The following is an 18,154-nucleotide window of genomic DNA, read 5'->3' as shown; positions in this document are numbered from 1 at the left end:
AATCCTGCTGGCACAGGAAGAGAAGCTCCTGGAAACCCACAGGTTCCAGGCCCTAAAAATGTCTGCAGATCTCCCACGCCAGGAAGGCAGTGAGAATCTTCTCTCGAGTTCCGTAACTGCTTTCATTGGGGACCAAGCTGGGAGCTTGGGACCTATTTCCCTGATCACTACATGAATAATGCTCACTATTAGCAAATTAAATCACCACCTAGTTTTGCAGAGCACCTGTTATGAGCTTGATCCTTACCAAATGTGCACGGGGAAGCCCTAAGGCCCACTACTTCCGAATGTAACTGTATTTGCAGATGGGGTCTTTAAAGGGGTGATTGTCTTAAAGCGAACCCCTTTGGATTGCCCCGATCCCATCTGACTGGTGTCCTTATACGAAGAGGAAATTTGGACACACAGTGAGACAAGCAGGGATGTGTGCAGAGAGGAAAGGCCATGGGAACGCCCAGGGAGAAGGCAGCCATCTACGAGCCAAGGGGAGACCTGTGAAGAAACAAGGCCTACTGACACCCCCTCGGTCTTGGACTTCTAGGCTCCAGAACCAGAAGGTGATGCATTTGGGGTTAAACCCCCCGGTTTGTGGTGTTGTGTTACGGCAGGCTGAGCAAGTTGACACACAGAGGGAGCTCTGATTGGCTATCCCGGAGGGGCCCGAGGGACAGAGTTTTTGTATGACCAGTACTTGAAGGGTGTTTGAAGAAGCAGGTATCCCAGCTACAGACGTGCCTAGGCGAGTGTTGTTAGTGGTGTGTATTTGCGTGGGCGTGGCGGACTGTGTATGCCAGCAGGTGTTCACTGGGGGGCTGTGAGCCGGTGTTCACAGGTGCTTGAACGTTGATATGGGTGCACACAGGGGGGATGCGTTCGTGTCAGGGTGTCGCACGCATTCAAGGGGTGTAAGCTCATTAACTTTTTTGGGGGTTTGTTCATGTAGTCATCCATCCAGATCTTGAATGCTTGCCTACACATATGTACACAATGTCGATAAATAAGTAGGCGGACAAGGGAACTATGACAGAGGTTAAATATGGGAATTAGGGGAGAATGGAGAATGAGCATTTATTTCCATTCAATGTATCAAGGAAGACTTCCTGGAGGAGGTGGCACTTGAGTTGACGAGGCCAAGTGAAGAGGAGCAAGGCCATTGCGTGGGGTTATGTAGGGGGAGAGAAATAACAGTGTGCACTCGAAACTACAAACGTTTTGGGTTGATTCCGTTCCTTGGAACCCTTTTACCCGGGCTGCCCCCGTCAACCCTCCAGAATTCCATGGCACAGAACAGAGAGGAAGCACGGATGCCAAGGAGCCATCGCTTTATTTTGTACAGACCAAGCATGCTGGGATCCCCATCCCCGAGGGATGTGCCTCCTGCTGGACTCCTCTTGCCTCGCGAGCACAGCCATGCTGGCTGGCTCTGGACTGAGGGCCCCTGGGGAGGCCTGGCCGGTCTCTCTTTCTCCAGACAGTTGCGGAGCCGGTAAGTCTGCGAGGGCAGTACGTCCCAGGAGGCTGGAAACAAACGCAGGGCAGAGTGGATCAATGGGATGCAGGAAGCGTGTTTGGGGGCCGGAGGCCCTGACGTCCCATGTCCCCGGGTGGTGTTCCTACAGACGCACCAGCCAGAGGAATGAAGGAGCGTAGGCCGCGGAAGGGGAATGAATGGAGAGACACTTGGGGCGCAGCTCCTGATGGGCCAAAGGGCCGAGCGCAGGGCAACCGGGCTGGGGATCTCTGGCATTCACATCAAACTCACGGTGTTAATCTGGGGGGTGGTATTATCAGCCCCGTTTTCGAGCTGTGGACACAGGTGCTTGGCCCAGGTCTCACGGCCAATTACAAGGAAGGAACGAACTTGGAGGGGGGGCTTGCTTGGTTCTGAATCCCCTAATAATAATTTACAATAATAATAACAATTATTATTATTATTATTTGCCTCGCGGGCAGCGGGGCTGTATTGCTCGGTTCAAGCCTCCAGCGTGGATGTCAGGGCAGAGAATATTTTTTTGGCAGACGCTCTGTTATCACGGTGAGCGCTGCTAGGAGGGGGAAGGACTGGAGTTAAAAAAAAAAAAATGGCAGAGACAAGATGTTCTGTGATGACTTCTACTAAGAACTGTTCTCCTTATGGACGTGTGCCCTTTACTTGGCCTTTGGAACTGCTTTCTGTGTCCCCGAGAGCATAATAACGTAAATGAGTATCGCATCTCTTCCCGGTAATTGAGAGCAGAGAGAAGGCCACGTTAAGTCAAATTAATTTGCGCTGATACAGTCCAAGCCCATCTCCTTGGAAGGGGCAATCGCTTTTTGATGGGCTGAGGGTGCCTCTCGAAGCAGCAGGTCTATGGAAGTGGAGGCCGGGTGGCTCGTTGCGGTCCAGGAAGGCCTCTGGAAGGAGGGCTGGGGACCGAGGCAAGGCCCCGGCCGTGCACCTGCGTGCGGCTTCAAGTTAAGCGGCGAAGAGATTCGCGGAGGCCGCGCGGTGTTATTACTGGGCAGGGGGTTTGCCTTGTGTCTGAACCTGGAGGGAGGTGCCAACATCCCCTAACTGGCTCTGCCTCTCATCTGGGAGCCACGGAGTAGAATGCCCTGCGCCCTAAAGCTTGAAACATGCTCTGGGAGGGGTTGGCAGGGGCCAGCCCTGCCTCAGGGCAAAGAGCACCGAACTGGGAGTCCAGGTGCCTGGGTTGGCGGCAGACTCCCTGGGGGGCCTTGATCTTGAGGGCTCCCTCATTTGTTCTACCACTGAGGTTGGAGTCGGGGAGTTCCAACATGCCTTTAAGTGTAGACGGCTGGGCTCTCTCAGTATGGGACGTCAAGGGAGGCAACCTCTTTAAAGATCCAGCTCCGTCATGGGGGAAGCTCTGAGTTTGTTTCTGCGCATGCTCGGAACGGGTACCCAAGGAGAAGTGTTACGGACATGAGTGGCAATTCCAGAGTTTCGAATGCTATTCTGCCTGGGTGACTTCCTACAAGTGACTTAACCTCTTTGACTCTGTTTGCCAACCTGTGAAATGGGAATAAGTCATCCTAACCACCTTTTGGGGTTCCTGTGGATACGGACGTGTTCGATATGTACGCCCAGCAAATGTAAGCCATATGGGCGCTGGATTCCTCTTCCTACCTTCAGGCCGGAGAATTTCCAGGCTTAGCTCTGGGGTAGGAGAGAGGGCAGAGGGAAGCCCTGCTTCTCCCATTGCTGCTCTGGGACCTTTGTCCTTGCTCCCCCCCCCCACCTGCGGCCTCAGTTTCTCTCTGGATATTTAAGGCAAGAGTTGGACTCCACCCTACCCCAGGACCCTTCTGCCCTGGCCTGAGCCTACCCGACAAGATCTGCCATCATTACGTGGACAGAAGGCCACCACGGCTCCTCGGGCGCCAGGAGGAATGGAGCCCTGGAAAAACAAGACAAGGGTGGGGAAACCAAAAGCCCAGCACCTTCTTTGGCTACGGGACCCACTGGCTTTCCAATGGGTCCGTGTTTTAAAGTGCTAAGGAATCAGAGGCACCTAGCAGAGCACTTTGCACCTGCATCTCATTATTTCCGCAAAAACCTCTAAAACCCGTCGTCTCCAGAGAAATCACTCGCAGCCTGGAAGGCAGCGGCAGGAACAGGTTTTCTCCAGGCTGCCAGACCCAGGCGGACTATTTGGTTTTCAGTCCGCAAGAACAGTCCCCACCGGCTGCCTTTACCTGCACTGGCTCCTACTTCTGGAGATATTTCTTCATTATGCTCTCAACATCCTCGTCTTTGCTCCCCGCCCCCGGCTCTCTGTGCTCGGGGGACGTTCGCTCGCCACCATCGCCCTCCAGCCGCGGGATTCGTGGTCGGCTCTTGATGCTGTCGGCGCTTTTGAAGGACACGATGGAGCTGGAGGAGGAGGACGAGTCAGAGAGGTGAGCGGGGTCCTCCTTGGACTCCGGACTCTTTTTCAAAATGGTCTTGACCCCCGAGAGAAAGGTCCGGTCGGCCTCCTCCGTCTCAAAGTGGATGCGTGAATGCCGCGAAGTGTCTTGACCCTCTTTGGCCACTCTGGCCAAGGACACGGGAGACTCAGGCTTCCGGATGGCTGGGAGGAAGTCATCGAAATCCACTTTGGTCTTGCGTTCGTAGTGGAGGCTTGGGATCCTCCAGGTGAACGGATCGCTGTCCAGAGGTTCCTCCATGAGGTGGGCAAACTGGCGGTTCTGGAAGACTAGGGGCTCTTTCCCGAGGTCTGGGCAGCCCGCGTCGTCGAGGGAGGACTCCAGACAGCGCCTCCGAGGCCTCAGCGTGGGCGACAAGAGCGCGGACCTGGAGGAGCTTGGGGGGCTCAGTTTTCTCCCAGAGCTCTGCCCCGATTCGAAGAGGGACTCGCAGGAGCTGAACCGGGTCTTCCGCTTCTCAGGCAGCGGGGTGGTGCTCTCGGCGCTCTGGGAGGAGATGCATTTCAGGCTGGTGGACCGCAGGAGCCCGGACGACGTCCCGGAGGCGCCCTCCGGTTCCAGGGCCGACTTTGCCCCAAACCCCAGTGAGAGGTGTCCCTCGTCGCTGCCCGCCCTCGCCCTCCGCAGGGTGGAAGCCCCGGTGGTCTGGTAAATGGGCAGCGTGGGCCAGTCCCCCAGGCCCAGCGGGGACCCCTGGCCCCTCTGAGCTCTCTTCTTCCGGAGACCTTCCACAAACTCCGACAGGGCCGCCGAGGGGCTGGGCAGCTTTTCCCTGGACACCGGGGACGCGTCTGGACTCCGAGAAGCCGGGGAAGGAGACTGCGCCCCCAATCTCTCCGTGGGTTTTCTCTGCCCGCCGCACTCGTCACCGTCCCCCAGATGGTAATACTTCTGCCGGCGGAGGCAGAGGGGAGAAACAGACTTGTCCCCCGAGGTCTGGCTCTGCGCGGTCCGGGCTCTGCTCAGGGCCGACGCCGGTTGGGACCTCTCTGCGTCCCTGGCCTCGTCGTTCATCCTGCATCAAGAAGACACAGGCGTTCAGTAGAAACCACGTAATTCATACCGTCCGTGCAGTGGGTGTGAGAGCCACTAGGCACGGGCGCTAATACTATTTTTCTTAGGACACACCATCCCTGCCGCACTCTCAAATGAACCGAATGATTTAACGCGCACATCCAAGCCATGTAAACGTTTCTTGTTGCTTTCTGAAGCGCGATTTCTGTCTGTAATTAAACCCAGCTGAGTACGTGTGAGTGGATTAAAACGGCAGTTAGGACGGGTGACTTAGGGTCACAAGCCATCATATCTGACAGGATAGGACCTACCATCCCAGGGCCTGCTGAGAAATAAGTTGTTTGCTTCTTGGGAGACTTGAGGGGGACCCGCAGCGGGGTATCTGTTTATTTAGGGCCAAGCCCAGAGGAGGGTCCCACCAAGCAGGGCTTCTGAGAGTCAGTGACCCAAATATGTCTCAGTGGGATGCTCTGGTTTATGGGCTGGAGGTAAAAACACGGTTCTCCCCCCCGCCCCCGCGAAAGGGAAAGATTTTCATAAAATCGACATGAAACCAAGTCTATACACAAGAGGACAGACGGTTTCTATTCCGGGACTATACCAGGCTTGGCTTTGATGCAGAAGCATTTTGCAGAAGCTGAGCCAAAAACACTCCCCCTCTGAAAAGTAGGAGCCTCGCAGTGAGGCGAAATTATAGACTATAAAATAGAGGGCATCTTTACAGGAGAGAGACCGGAGTCCATCCATTTATTCAAGTTCCTTGAATAAATAAAATCTATTTGTCCTCCCCCTAAGAGAAATGACCCCCTGCCCACCCATGGCAAAGTTATAATTTATGAAAAAGCAAAAAGGGTATGAACATCGGAGCCTTGGCAAGCAGACAAAGCCAGGGGCTGGAGGCTGACTATGGCCAAGGGCCACGTTTATGCAGGTTTCTAGTCATTATTCCGCTTCTCTACACTGTAGCTCCAACTGTGACCTTATGGCATTCAGCCCCCTTTACAGAAGGGGGTGGGTGGATTGTGGTACAAGACTCTGAGGAAGGTTTCTTGCCCACGGCGGTGTGATATCACCGTTTCCACCCCGACCACAAGGGACAGTTTAGAAGGAAAAGAGAGGACCACAGTGACCCAAAGGGCCTTTGAATCTGTTAAGGAAGCCAAGTCAATGGTCCCTGAAGGAGATACCCAGAGGGGGAGGAAGGTACAGGCAGGGGAACGGGAATCAGGGTCTTTTCTAAGCACATGGGTAGGGGACCGCGACCCTGGCTTCCTGAGCTCCTGAGGTCAAAGGCTCAACCATCCCATAAGCCTCTCTCTTCTGGGGTTGGCAGGAGCCTCCCTGGACCCCGGATGCATGGGAGGTCGCCATGGCAATGATGCTCGGTCGAGTTCCATGAGTGGTAGGCACAGGGCTGGCTGTGTTCATCTGCTTCTCCTGCCCTTGGTCAACTAGGTGGAGGGTCAAGGTCATGGTGGGGGGGGCCACAGGGTCAAGGTGGTGGTGTAGGTAAGCTACCTCCATTACCTACTCTCTTCCCATCGGTCCTTCTCTGGCGGGGGCACGCTCCCCACGCCCTTCCCAGCCCCTGCCTTGAACTTCCCTCTTGCTCACCGCGCTCTAGCCACCCGGGTCTCCCCGTGCCGAGCCCTTCCAGCTTCTGGTGTGGAAGAGAAGCGCCCGGTCATGGTTGCTGACACGTGGGGAAGTCGCAGGAATGAAAGAAAAGCCCGGGGCACAGTGCCTGGCACCTAGGTCCTCAAATAGCGGTGGTGAGATGAAGAATTAAGAACCGATAACTAATGGCTGTGCATCATTGACAAACTAACTGTCTGTGGTGATCGTGAAGCCTCCCAGGAGCCTCTGCGTCTCGAGCCTAACCCACTGCTGGAGGCCACGAAAGCCTCAGTTCCAGCTACAGGACGGAGGAGCGGAAGAACGAGTGAGCAGGTGACCTGGTGGCTCAGGAAGGCTTGGTCCCCATGTGCTAAGCCAGCAGCCACACAATTTGCCCAGAGCGTCTGCCTCCTTTCCCGTTTCTTGGCTGTCACCTCCCATCTGTCACCCCTGGACGTGGGCTGGAGTGCCCCCTTTATGAGGACCTGAAGCTGTGTCGTCAATATCATTGCCTTGGCATCCCTCCCTGAGCACATGGCAAGGTGGCCTTCTCGCTCTTTGCTTTATCTTTGGTTTTTTTTTTTTTTTTTAATAAACATTTTGGAGCTGCCAGGGGCAGTGGGCTGCCACCGGAGCCAACAAAAGTCATTTCTGCCCTGCCTTGGCCCCGAAGGGAGGTGGGCGTGATGAATGTGTCTCAGGGGCTCAGTCACATCCATCGCCTGCCATGTGGGGATGGTGGCGTCGGGGCACCCGTCCCTGAGTCTCCTGGGATGCTGCCGTCCCAATCACTCTAGCTCCCAGCTCGAGTGCCGGCTTTGGATGCCAGGACAGGGCATGGGGAAAGGGAAGGAAGAGAATTTAGGAGGAGGAAGAAGGGGGACAGAGGAAGGTGGGGAGGAGGGAGGTGCGGAGGAGGGAGGTGGGGAGGAGGAAAAGGGAAGGAGGAGTAAGGGAAGAAGAAGAAGGAGGAAGGGGAGGAGGAGACAGGGGAGGAGGAGGAAAGGGGGTGGAGAAGGAAGGGGAGAAGAAGAAGGAGGAAGGGGAGGAGGAGCAAAGGAGGAGGCGGAAGTGGAAGGAAAGGAGGAGGAAGGGGGAAAGGAGGGGAGGAAGAGGAAGGGGAAGTAGAGAAAGGCAGAAGGAGAGGAGGTGGGGGAACCCCTACCCCCCAGCCCTGCTGTCGAGACTGTGCAGGCTGTCATCCCTGCACCCTCTGTCTTGGCACCGAGCCCAGCACACAGCAGCTGCTCAGTAAATTTTGTTGAACTGAGTCAAGTTTAGCTTGGAAATAGGTTCACAAGGAAGAGGACCTAGCAGACGGGAAGGGGAGGAGGGTCCAAGGGAAGCGGGAAGAAAAGAAGCAGGCAAGTGAGCAGCTGCAGTGAGAATGGATGGGGGGCTGGAGAGGAGAGGGGAAGAAGAGGGTGTCTGAGGGCTAAGGTAGGGAGGGGGTGACACAGAAGGGGCACAGGCTGGCAGTGGAAGGTCGGCCTTCCTTGTCTTTGACCCAAGGTGGGATGGGCAGGGGGGCACAGGAAGCCATCACCAGCCTGGGAGTGGGGGTCTGGAGGCCCCAGCTTGTGAGAGCTGGTGTCCAGGACACAGGCTTACTGGGACCAACCCCATGGGGACCCCTAACTCCACCAGACCCGACAGATCTGACTGCCTTCCCCGAGGCCCACCAGAAGCAGTAAGCTTCCTTCCATAAGGTGTACAAGCCAAAACGTCCCAGCCTGGTGGTTACTGAGCTCTGCCGAGGGGCCCAAGGGCCTGGTGTTCTGGGGGGGTGGGTTGTGGGTAGGCTGGGTCCCACTTTCCTTGAGTTGTCTGGTGCGTTCAGAGCCTCAGCCGGTGGGCTTGAAACAGAAGCACAAGCCAAGCTGTGTAGACCCCTAGGGAGCTGGACGGGACGGACAAGGAGGAGGAGGAGGAAGGGGTAGAGCGAGAAGGGTAGCAGAAGACATGGGGAAGGGAAGGGTAGGGCACCCAGAGAGAAAGAAAGAAGTCGTGGCTGAGTACTGTCTCCTGATTTTGCCATTCAGAAATGCACCCACATCCCTGCGACGCCGGCATTTCCACTCCAAGTACGAAGTTGCTTGCGTCCACTCCTTTCTGCGTGCACACGGCAGAATGTCACGTGCACGCAGACACCCTCTTGCAGACTTCTGGGGGCGGGGGTCGTCCCAGTTCTGCCCTTGAGGCAGGTGATCCTCTCCATTTCTGACCCAGCTTTGGACATCTCAAACCCGCCTGCTGTTTTCATCCAGGGGCCTGGGAAGACTCATTTTTTTCCCCCAGCTGTCCTTACTGGACGGCTTGACTCAGCTAGAACTCTCCTTCCTCAGCATCGCATGATGGCCGGCTGGCAGACGATCAAGATGTCACTGTGCCTGCCTCCCGGAACCTTGGGCGGGGCGAGCGCTAATGCATAGAAGTTTCTCCGAGTCACTGGGAGACAGGTACGGACAAAAGCTAGGCGGGGACACCCTGTTTCTCTAAGGAGAGACTCCAGCAACATCTTGGGAACTTCTGCTGTCTGGCCTTTAGTCTATCTGAAGAGGAATAATTTAAAAATCTTAATGCTCGTTTGATGGTTTTCCTTTTTTTAAATTTTCTTTAGATTTTTTTAAATTTATTTTTTTAAAGATTTTTATTTATTTATTTATTTGAGAGAGAGAGCGAGAGAACAAGAGATCTCGCACAAGCAGGATGAAGGGCAGAGGGAGAAGCAGATTTCCCGCTGAGCAAGGAGCCTGATGTGGGACTTGATCCCAGGACCCCGGGATCATGACCTGAGCTGAAGGCAGAGCTCAGGCTTAACTGACTGAACCACCCAGGCGCCCTAGGTTTTTATTTATTTATTTGACAGAGAGAGAGGGAGAGAGCACAAGCAGGGGGAGAAGTAGAGAAAGAGGGAGAAGCAGGCTCTCCACGGAGCAGGGAGCTGGATATGGGGCTCAATCCCAGGACCCTGGGATCATGACCTGAGCTGAAGGCAGACGCTTGAAGGACTGAGCCACCCAGGCGCCCCTGATTGTTCTGCTTTAATGGCCCTGCCCATCAGAGGTAGAGAAGGCTCCAGACTGAGGGCAGAGGTTCAAGAACAAACAGTTGCCATATATGACCCTGCTCTGAGCAGCACAGGAAAAGGACGAGGATATCGAAGCAGTCCGTTGGGCAGCAGAACGAACCAGCTGCCAAGACACGTGTCTCAGCGTGAACCCTACCCCTGCCCCTGCCAGGCTGTCCTGTGAACGCGGCTCCATCATTTTACCATGAATGTTCCATGAATATCAGGTGCAGGATGGAAAAGGCATGTCTCTACACACGCGATCTGTATGCACGATCTCATCAGGGTCAGAATCCCTGCCGCATCTTACGGATGAGGAAACTGAACCCCACTCGTGAGAAGCCATTCCCCCAAAGTCACACTGCTAAGTGGCAGAGCCTGGATTTGAACCCCGGTGGGCCAGATCCGCACGTCATGCCTTTCCCTTCCACAACATCCCATGCCCTCCAGGCAGAAAGGTGAGTGGAAACCTCGACCGGCTGAACTCCTATCTACGTGCCCATATATTTCAACGTCCGCTGAGGCATCGTGAACCAAAAAGGTGAGATCCAAGTCAAGGAGAGACATGGGGTTCACCAGCCCCCAACATTATTGCACAGCAAAACTAATTCCCGAGTCTGAGTCTGTCTGGGCAGAGCCTGGGCCAACAGTAGCTACAGAAAACTCGAGGCAGACTTAATGACACCGTGAATCATCCCCCGAGATGTGCTGTCACCCCCGTTCTTCATCTGCACCCTGAAATTCAAGAGGAAATTAAAAATGTATGGACATTCTAACACTGGTAAGGCCCAGGATGGGAAACCAGATGTGCCTTTAAGATGACCTGAAGGTGCGTGACCAAGGCCAACAGGACAACGGATAATCTGCAGTAGACGTTGCTATGGTGTCCGAGACCATGCGTGATGTGGTAGGAACGTGAGACATTTATTAAGCCCCTTCGGGGTGCAGCTGAATTCTGCATAATCGCTGCTGTATTTTGTGCCTTTACGCTTTGCAGACATTCCTTGATTTTATCTTCACAATAGTCCTCTACTATAATCCACTATCATAATCTTCCTGTTTCACAAATGTGGCTCAGAAGGATATGTAATTTGCCTTACAATCAGTGGGAGAACATGGATGTAAGCCAAGGAGTCCAGCTCCGGGATCCATGCCTCCTAACTGCTCTCCTCTCCTGCCCTTTACTGTCCTATTTTACAGACGAGGAAACCGAGGCTTGGAGAGGCACGTGGGCTTGCCGAGGAAGTTTAGGGCCGAGGCTCTCCTCTCGGTCTGACTGTATAGGATGCCGCAAGAGCATGGGCTGCCTTCCCCTCCTGGAGAGCACACAGGAGGAGTGGAGACTGGATAAGCCCATGAAGAAGGGTCAGCAGGGCAAAAAGTTCTGGGTAAACTGAGCCTCGGACTAAGTGCAACAGGAGGTTGGCAAGGGAGGGAGGTACCGGAGCCTGGGTGCTTGGCCTTTCTGGAGGACGTTGGTGGGGTTGAGTGAGGCTTTTGGAAGGGGGGTAGGGTTTGGGCAGGGATGTCAGGAAGCACTGGGAGGAGATCCCCATCCCTCCCTCTCCCCTGCCAGTTATGAGCTTATTCAATATCTAAACCCTTGGCAAGCAAGGGCTGATAACCTAAATCGCACAGGCAAGGACACCAAGGCTGAGCAAGGCCATCCAGCTGGAAGACTCGAAGCAAGGAGGAAGCCATGGGATGGGATAACCGAAGAAGCATGCTCGACCGCGGCGAGCCTGGTTACTCCTGGCCGGAAGGTCAAAGACTTGAGTCAGGAAACAGACTCTGTAAATATATTCTTGATCATATATTGGTTTCTATGGGACAAGATACCTCCCAAGTCTTCCTTGCTGTTCACCCTGATCTTAAGTGGGTGCTGAGTCTTTGACTCTTGGGCAAAAGCAATCCAGTGACCCTCCCTCAGTAGATGCCTGTCTGCCTACCTTCTGTGCATCAGAAAGTTCTAGATTTTTCCTTGGCCTCACCCATATATTCTACTGGGTTCTAAGTACTTGGTACTAGGACCCGCAGTTTTTAAATGCAGTTGACCACCAGAACCACCCCTGAACTCTATTAAACACACACACACACAGACACACACACACACACACAGACACACACACACACACACACACACACACACACACACACATTTCAGTGCGATGAGGGGGAGGTGAGGGGACCATTCTAGTTTCAGAAGGAATAAAGGCTAACCAAAGATGTGAATAAAAGAGAGAAAACTGTGTGTGGGAAGAGAGGGGCTATATAGGTACTTTCTGCTTAATTTTTCTGTAATCCTTCTAAAAACTCCCCCCCATAAACTCTACTATCTTTTATTTAAAGAGAGAAATTCAAGAAACAAAACAACCAAATGCAGCAAATATCCTTAAGCGTATACAGTGACACAGACGATTTTAGGATATTGGGGGTAATACGGATGTTGGGACCTTGGATGATCTTATGGGTGTGTTGATTTTCTTCAGTGTGCTAGTGCTATGGTAGTTAAGAGATGTCCTTCTTCTTAGGAGAAAGATGGGAAACTATTTTAAGGAAAACTGTCATGCTGTTTCAACTTACGGGCCCAACTGTAGCCTCCTCCAGAAAGCCTTCCCCCACCTCCCAGGCTGGGTGAGGTGTCTCCTTTGGCTTCCACAGCCCCTGGACTCTCCCATCACTGTTTACTGCAATTGCTTGTTGACTTATTTGTAACCTACAACAAGACTGTTACGAACTAGATCGGACAGTTCTTCTGGGAATCCCCGGTATCTAGAAGGAAAGTTTACGGGATGGAAGGAATGAAGGAATGGAGCGGCGGGGGAGGGGTGTGGAAACATAGAAAGAATGAACAAAAGGGCTCCATCTGACTCCTCTGGCTGGTTCATTCAGACCCCAGCAGCCCTGCTTCTCAGTCAGCCAATCCCACGTCTCCGAGCTTAAAAACAATAGATTTCAAGCCAAATTCTGGCACACAATCTGGAGTGAATGCCTCATGTCTAAACCCAAGCCAAAAGCCTGGTTTCATTGCTACAGAATTCCATCAACTTCCAGAATATCAGAATGGAAAGGGAGCTGAAATTCCAGCTGGCTTGAACACCCCATTCTACACCTGGAACAAGAGCGAGGGAAAGAGAATATCTCAGGTCATACTCTGATTAGACAGTGAAAGTACTGATTGTATACTCTTTACCTTCTTCTTCTTTTCTTTTTTCTTTTTTAGAGAGAGAAGGGGGGAGGGACAGAGAGAGAAAGAGAGAGAATCTCAAGCAGACTCCGCCCTGAACACAGAGCCCGACATGGGGCTCGATCTCACAGCCCTGAGATCATGACCTGAGCTGAAATCAAGGGTCAGATGTTTAACTGACTGAGCCACCCAGGCGCTCCTATACTTCTTTACCTTTTGATACATATTTCCACAATGTTGTGAAAGAACAAACTGGATACGTAAAGGGATTAAAAATCTCTAATTGGATTGGAGATTCAACTTGGGTTCAACATATTTAAATAAATTTTCAATTCATTTCTTCACTTTTCACAGACATTGCTTCAGTGGAACGTGGTGCAATGAAAATAACCATAAAAAAAATCTCAGACTTAGTCATAAAAGCACCCAGTTCCTCATGAAAATGCAGTTTTCAGTGAGTGGAAATTATCCATCCAGCCAGCCAGCCAGCCAGCCACCCCTCCTTACATCCATCCAGAGTCATTTACTGAATCCATGATCCCAGATGCCATCGATACAGAGATCAATAGCCCCTGAAGTACAGAACTTAAAGTTTAAAAGGGAAAGTAGATTCATCAAGTTATGACTGGAAGGAAATTTGAGTGAACCTTCGTATCCTCTTAGGCATGGGAAATAAGGAAGAAATGTTTACTTAGCAAAGGGAGTAAAAAGTCTAGCTCAGCATTCAATTTCTGGCTATGATAGATTAGCTTTTTCGGATAGACTAGATTTTCCAGAGAAAATCTCCACGTAGAAAAACTAAAAAGCTAACTTTAAATTTACAGGCATTGGAAGGCACCAAAGCAGCCAGGGCTTGAAGGGTCAAATTTTGAAAAGAGGGAAGTATGTTGAGGTGAGCCCAGCACCATAGCATCTTTCCTCTGGAGTCATTTGCTGATCTTGAGGAAGAAGAACTAATCCAAGGAACACACACATTCGGATATCAAGACTTACATACAAAGCTACATTAATTAAGGCAATGTTAAATCAGCTCAAAGATGGACAAGCAGGAAAATGAAATAGAACAGGGTCTAGAATATATATAAAATCACTTGATTTAATAGAAGATGATAATGGTGGTAAACGTGAAAAATATGACTTATTTTAAAATACATACACAAGGCTAGTTTGATAGTCATATGCCAATGAATCTTAACCCCTACCTCACACCATAAATACGAATTCCTGATGAATTGTTTATCTGGATATAAAAGTTAAATCAATACAGTGTTTGTAAGAAAACATAGGGGGATGTTTTCCTAATTTGGGAGTAGGCAAATAAATCTTCAGTGGAATAGAAAAAGCACCAACCATAAAGGAAAAATAGTGTAAGTTCAGTTACATTAAAATTAAGAACTTCTCAGAATAAACCGTAAGAGTGAAAAAGGCATTCCATCAAATGGAGTGACTCCACATACTCAAGAAGACTTATATCTAGACTATATTAAGGATTCCTGCAAATTAATAATAAAAAAAAGAGACAACCCAGAAGAAAAAACATAATGGGCAAAAGACTGGATCAGACATTGCATCAAAAAGGATATCCCAATGGACATATAAGCGCACGAAAAGGTTTCTTTATCAGGAACGTGCAAGTTAAAACCAAAAATGTGACCCTACCAATATCCAGCAAAATAGTTAACATTTTTTAAAAAATGACAAAACCAAGCGTAAGCAAAAATGCAGAGCAAGATCCTCTCCCTCTGCCCCTGCCCCCACTCCCCTGCTCTCTCTCTCTTTCTCTCTCTCAAATAAACAAATCTTTTTTAAAAAATAGAAACAATCTAAAATGTTTATTATTAACCGAATGAATAAATCATTATAATATATTCCTACAATGGAGCATTAGAGACCAGGTTTTCTCAGTGGTGGCGTAACTGACATTTTGGACCAGATAATTCTGTGCGGTCAGTCCTGTGCATCGTACGATGTTTAGCAGCACCCTGGTCTTCTACAGTAGCACCTGTCTCTGTTTTGATGACCAAAAATGTCTCCAGACATGATCAACTATCTCCTGGCAGAGAGGGGGGAGCAAAATTGCCCCCAGCTGAGAACCACAGTTATGGACTATGGAGCAAAGAAAACAAGGGAATGTCCCCTACATGCAACAATGTGAATGAAGCTTGTAAACATAATATTAAAAGGGGTGCCTGGGTGGTGCAGTCGGTTAAGCATCTGACTCTTGGTTTCAGCTCAGGTCATGACTTCAGCCCTGTGTGTCCTGCTCCGAGTTCAGCTCGGAGTCTGCTTGGGAATCTCTCTCCCCCCCCCGCCCCTCCTTCTCAGGCTATCTCTCTCTAAAATATAATAAATAAATCTTTAACAAAAAACCCACATAAAAGAAAGAAGCCAGATGCCAAAGAGTACTACTGGATACTTTCTCTTATATAGAACTAAAACAAACAAACAAAAAACCCCAGTCATATCTAATTCATAGTGTTAGAAGTCAGGGTGGTGGTTACCTTTGAGAAAGGAAGAGGTCATGACTTGAACAGGATCAAGAAGGTTTTAGGGGCACCTGCGATGATCTGGTTTTGCTTTTGGTAGTAATTACATAGGTAGGACCAACTTTTGAAAATTTCATAATGATGTACTTTCCTGGATGCGTGTTTCTTTTGCTTTTTTTTTTTTTTTTAAGATTGTATTTATTTATTTGACAGAGATAGAGACAGCCAGCGAGAGAGGGAACACAAGCAGGGGGAGTGGGAGAGGAAGAAGCAGGCTCCCAGCGGAGGAGCCTGACGTGGGGCTCGATCCCAGAACGCTGGGATCACGCCCTGAGCCAAAGGCAGACGCTTAACCGCTGTGCCACCCAGGCGCCCCTGGATGTGTGTTTCAATGATAGGTCTACTTCACCAAAAATAGAGCTCAGAGAGCCACAGATTCTAAAGCATTTTTTTTTAAGATTTTATTTATTTATTCGACAGAGATAGAGACAGCCAGCGAGAGAGGGAACACAGCAGGGGGAGTGGAAGAGGAAGAAGCAGGCTCATAGCGGAGGAGCCTGATGTGGGGCTCTATCCCAGAACGCCAGGATCACGCCCTGAGCCAAAGGCAGATGCTTAACGACTGCGCCACCCAGGCGCCCCAGAGAGCCACAGATTCTAAAAGAATGTTCTGAACCATCAACGTTTAATCCAAATGCTTTTTACACAAACTTGCAGCTAAATTGGGTGAGCCTCAAAACTCCCGAGAGAGCCGCAGACAGCATCCAACACCTGGAGTTTTAGGTAGAAAACAGCCCTCCTTCCCATGGAAACCTGTCCAAGAGTCATGTTGGCTCCCAGGCTGAATCCTGGACAGAGCCGGACTTCCGGTTCCACTTGCTCAGGCCTGGGGTCCGTGGTAAATGTGTTTGTATTGACATTTCCATGCTTTCAGTTTCCACTAATCTTCCCTAAGACTGATAAAACTGAATAGCAGCCCTGCGTCCCAGGAAGACATAAAACCATATTCATGAGAGCCCTGTTCGTTAAGTATCTTCAGGATTAAAATGGTCCTGAGCTCCCGGTCTAAGAATGCAGAGACCAGTAAATAAATGTACTGTTGAAATAAGATTAGCGGTGAATGCTTAACCTACTTGGAGAACGACCCGTTTCTAGCACTAAGTACCATCCATTCACATTTACATAATTAATGAACTAATTACAAACGCATCTTATCTAAGCATTTAAGCAGGCCTCATGTGACCCATCCTTGCCTTCACTTCCGTGGTAGACTAATTGCCCTTCCTTGAAAAGAATACAACTTTATTTTAAAAACAATACCCTGTAATTTAGACCTTTTTACGAATTCAAGCCAGCCTCGTCCCACGTAAAAATCAACGGGGGTGAAAGGAAGTTGGTGTCTAAATCTTGTTCTTTTTTAAACCAAGAACGGCAAGCCGAGAGTATGGGGCTGCAAATGTTTACGGAAAGCAAATTTTCCCCCAGAAAAAGGAAAAGTTGTAATGTCATCGTTTAGCCAAACGAACAGCGGTTGTGTTAAATCGGCACCAAAGCAAATGATACATACAACAGTAATTAGCGAAGATTACACAGTAATTAAAATCACGATGATTATGTGAGTGAGAATAATTTATACAATAATCTCCATGCTCACACTGCAATATGGTACAAGTCCAATAGCAACAGTGGAGAGCCATGTTTGGTAATAAATTCAAACGACAGCATCACTAATTATGTGATGATAGATTGGTCATTGAAATTGAGGGATAAATAAAGTCTCTGACCAGGACACACACACAATTTTCTTTGGGCTTCCCAAGGCTACTCAATGGGACCTCAAACAGTTGAATACGTTTTCTCTTTTCTTACTGTCTTCTCCTTTCCCTTCTCTACCCTCCCATCCCTAGACTCTGTATGCATAATTTTGTCCACTCCCATAATTCAACCTTCCCCTTGGTGGAAAACATTTGCTTTGCTTATTTGATTTTTATCTACTCACCATTATTCTGCTTTGAGTAAGGCACCCCTTATCCTTTGGGGAAACCCTTCCTCCCGCAGTGTTGCTGTGGTTTGGGCAGGAATAATCCCATCTCCCAGAACCAGGTGAGAACACCAACTTGAGCCTAGGGTAAGAGACTCCTTCAATCCCCTTATCCATTCTGTTTGGTTTGGAACAGACATGTGACTCCCTTTGGGCCAGTGAAAGTCAAGCTCAGGATTTTTGTGCAACTGCTTAGAAGATTGAAGCCCTCTTTACTTTTGGACTCTGAGCAGTCCAGGCATGAGCTGGAAGATCTCGGGCGCCATCTTGCTACCTCAGAAAAAAGCCAATGTAGAGAAGAGTAGGGCAGAGAGGTTGCTGGGGGGATCAAATCCCCATGATCATTTTTGAATCCCTGGATGGAGGGAATGAGACCAGAAAGGCAGGCAAAAGCCAGATCACGCAGAGCACTGTAAGCCTACGAAGGTGCTAGAATTCCATCCTGTTCTATCCTGGAGGGCAGAGATCACCAAAGTTTTCCTGTAAAGGGCACACGGCAATTATTTGTGGCCTAGAGGCCATCTGGTCTCCGTGGCAACTACTCAGGTCTGCCTTCACAATGCAGAGACAATCATAAACGATATGCAAAATCAAAACCAAAAACGTGAGCGTGGCTGGTTTCCAATAAAACTTAATTTACAAAAACAGGTCAAGGGCCAGATTTGGCCTGTAGGCAGGAGTTTGCTGACTCGCGGGAGGAGACGGGAAGCCACTGCAGCCAGACTTTCTTTTTAAAGGGATCATCCTGGCTGAAGTGTAGAGGACGGACCAAGGGAGGATGGTATTGGAAGCTCTTTGTCAGCATG

At 50.3% G+C, this 18,154-nt stretch overlaps 1 protein-coding gene across 1 annotated transcript in view; it reads right to left on the bottom strand.

Annotated features, from left to right (window-relative positions):
- Positions 1 to 1,307: 1,307 nt before the first annotated feature.
- Positions 1,308 to 18,154, bottom strand: part of MYO18B (myosin XVIIIB) — a 232,926-nt gene continuing 216,079 nt past the window's right edge. Inside the window, exons 42-43 of the mRNA XM_008686684.2 lie at positions 3,700 to 4,948; positions 1,308 to 1,518 (exon numbers count right to left, since the gene is read on the bottom strand). Coding sequence (XP_008684906.2) covers positions 3,712 to 4,948 — 1,237 coding nt within the window. The 3' untranslated portion in view covers positions 1,308 to 1,518; positions 3,700 to 3,711. The remainder of the gene's footprint in view (positions 1,519 to 3,699; positions 4,949 to 18,154) is intronic.

The sequence above is a fragment of the Ursus maritimus genome, unplaced genomic scaffold, assembly GCF_017311325.1.
Source record: "Ursus maritimus isolate PB19 unplaced genomic scaffold, ASM1731132v1 scaffold_33, whole genome shotgun sequence".
Classification (NCBI taxonomy): Eukaryota; Metazoa; Chordata; class Mammalia; order Carnivora; family Ursidae; genus Ursus; species Ursus maritimus.
Note: the sequence above shows the minus strand (reverse complement) of the source record. Positions and strands in the feature narration are given on the sequence as shown.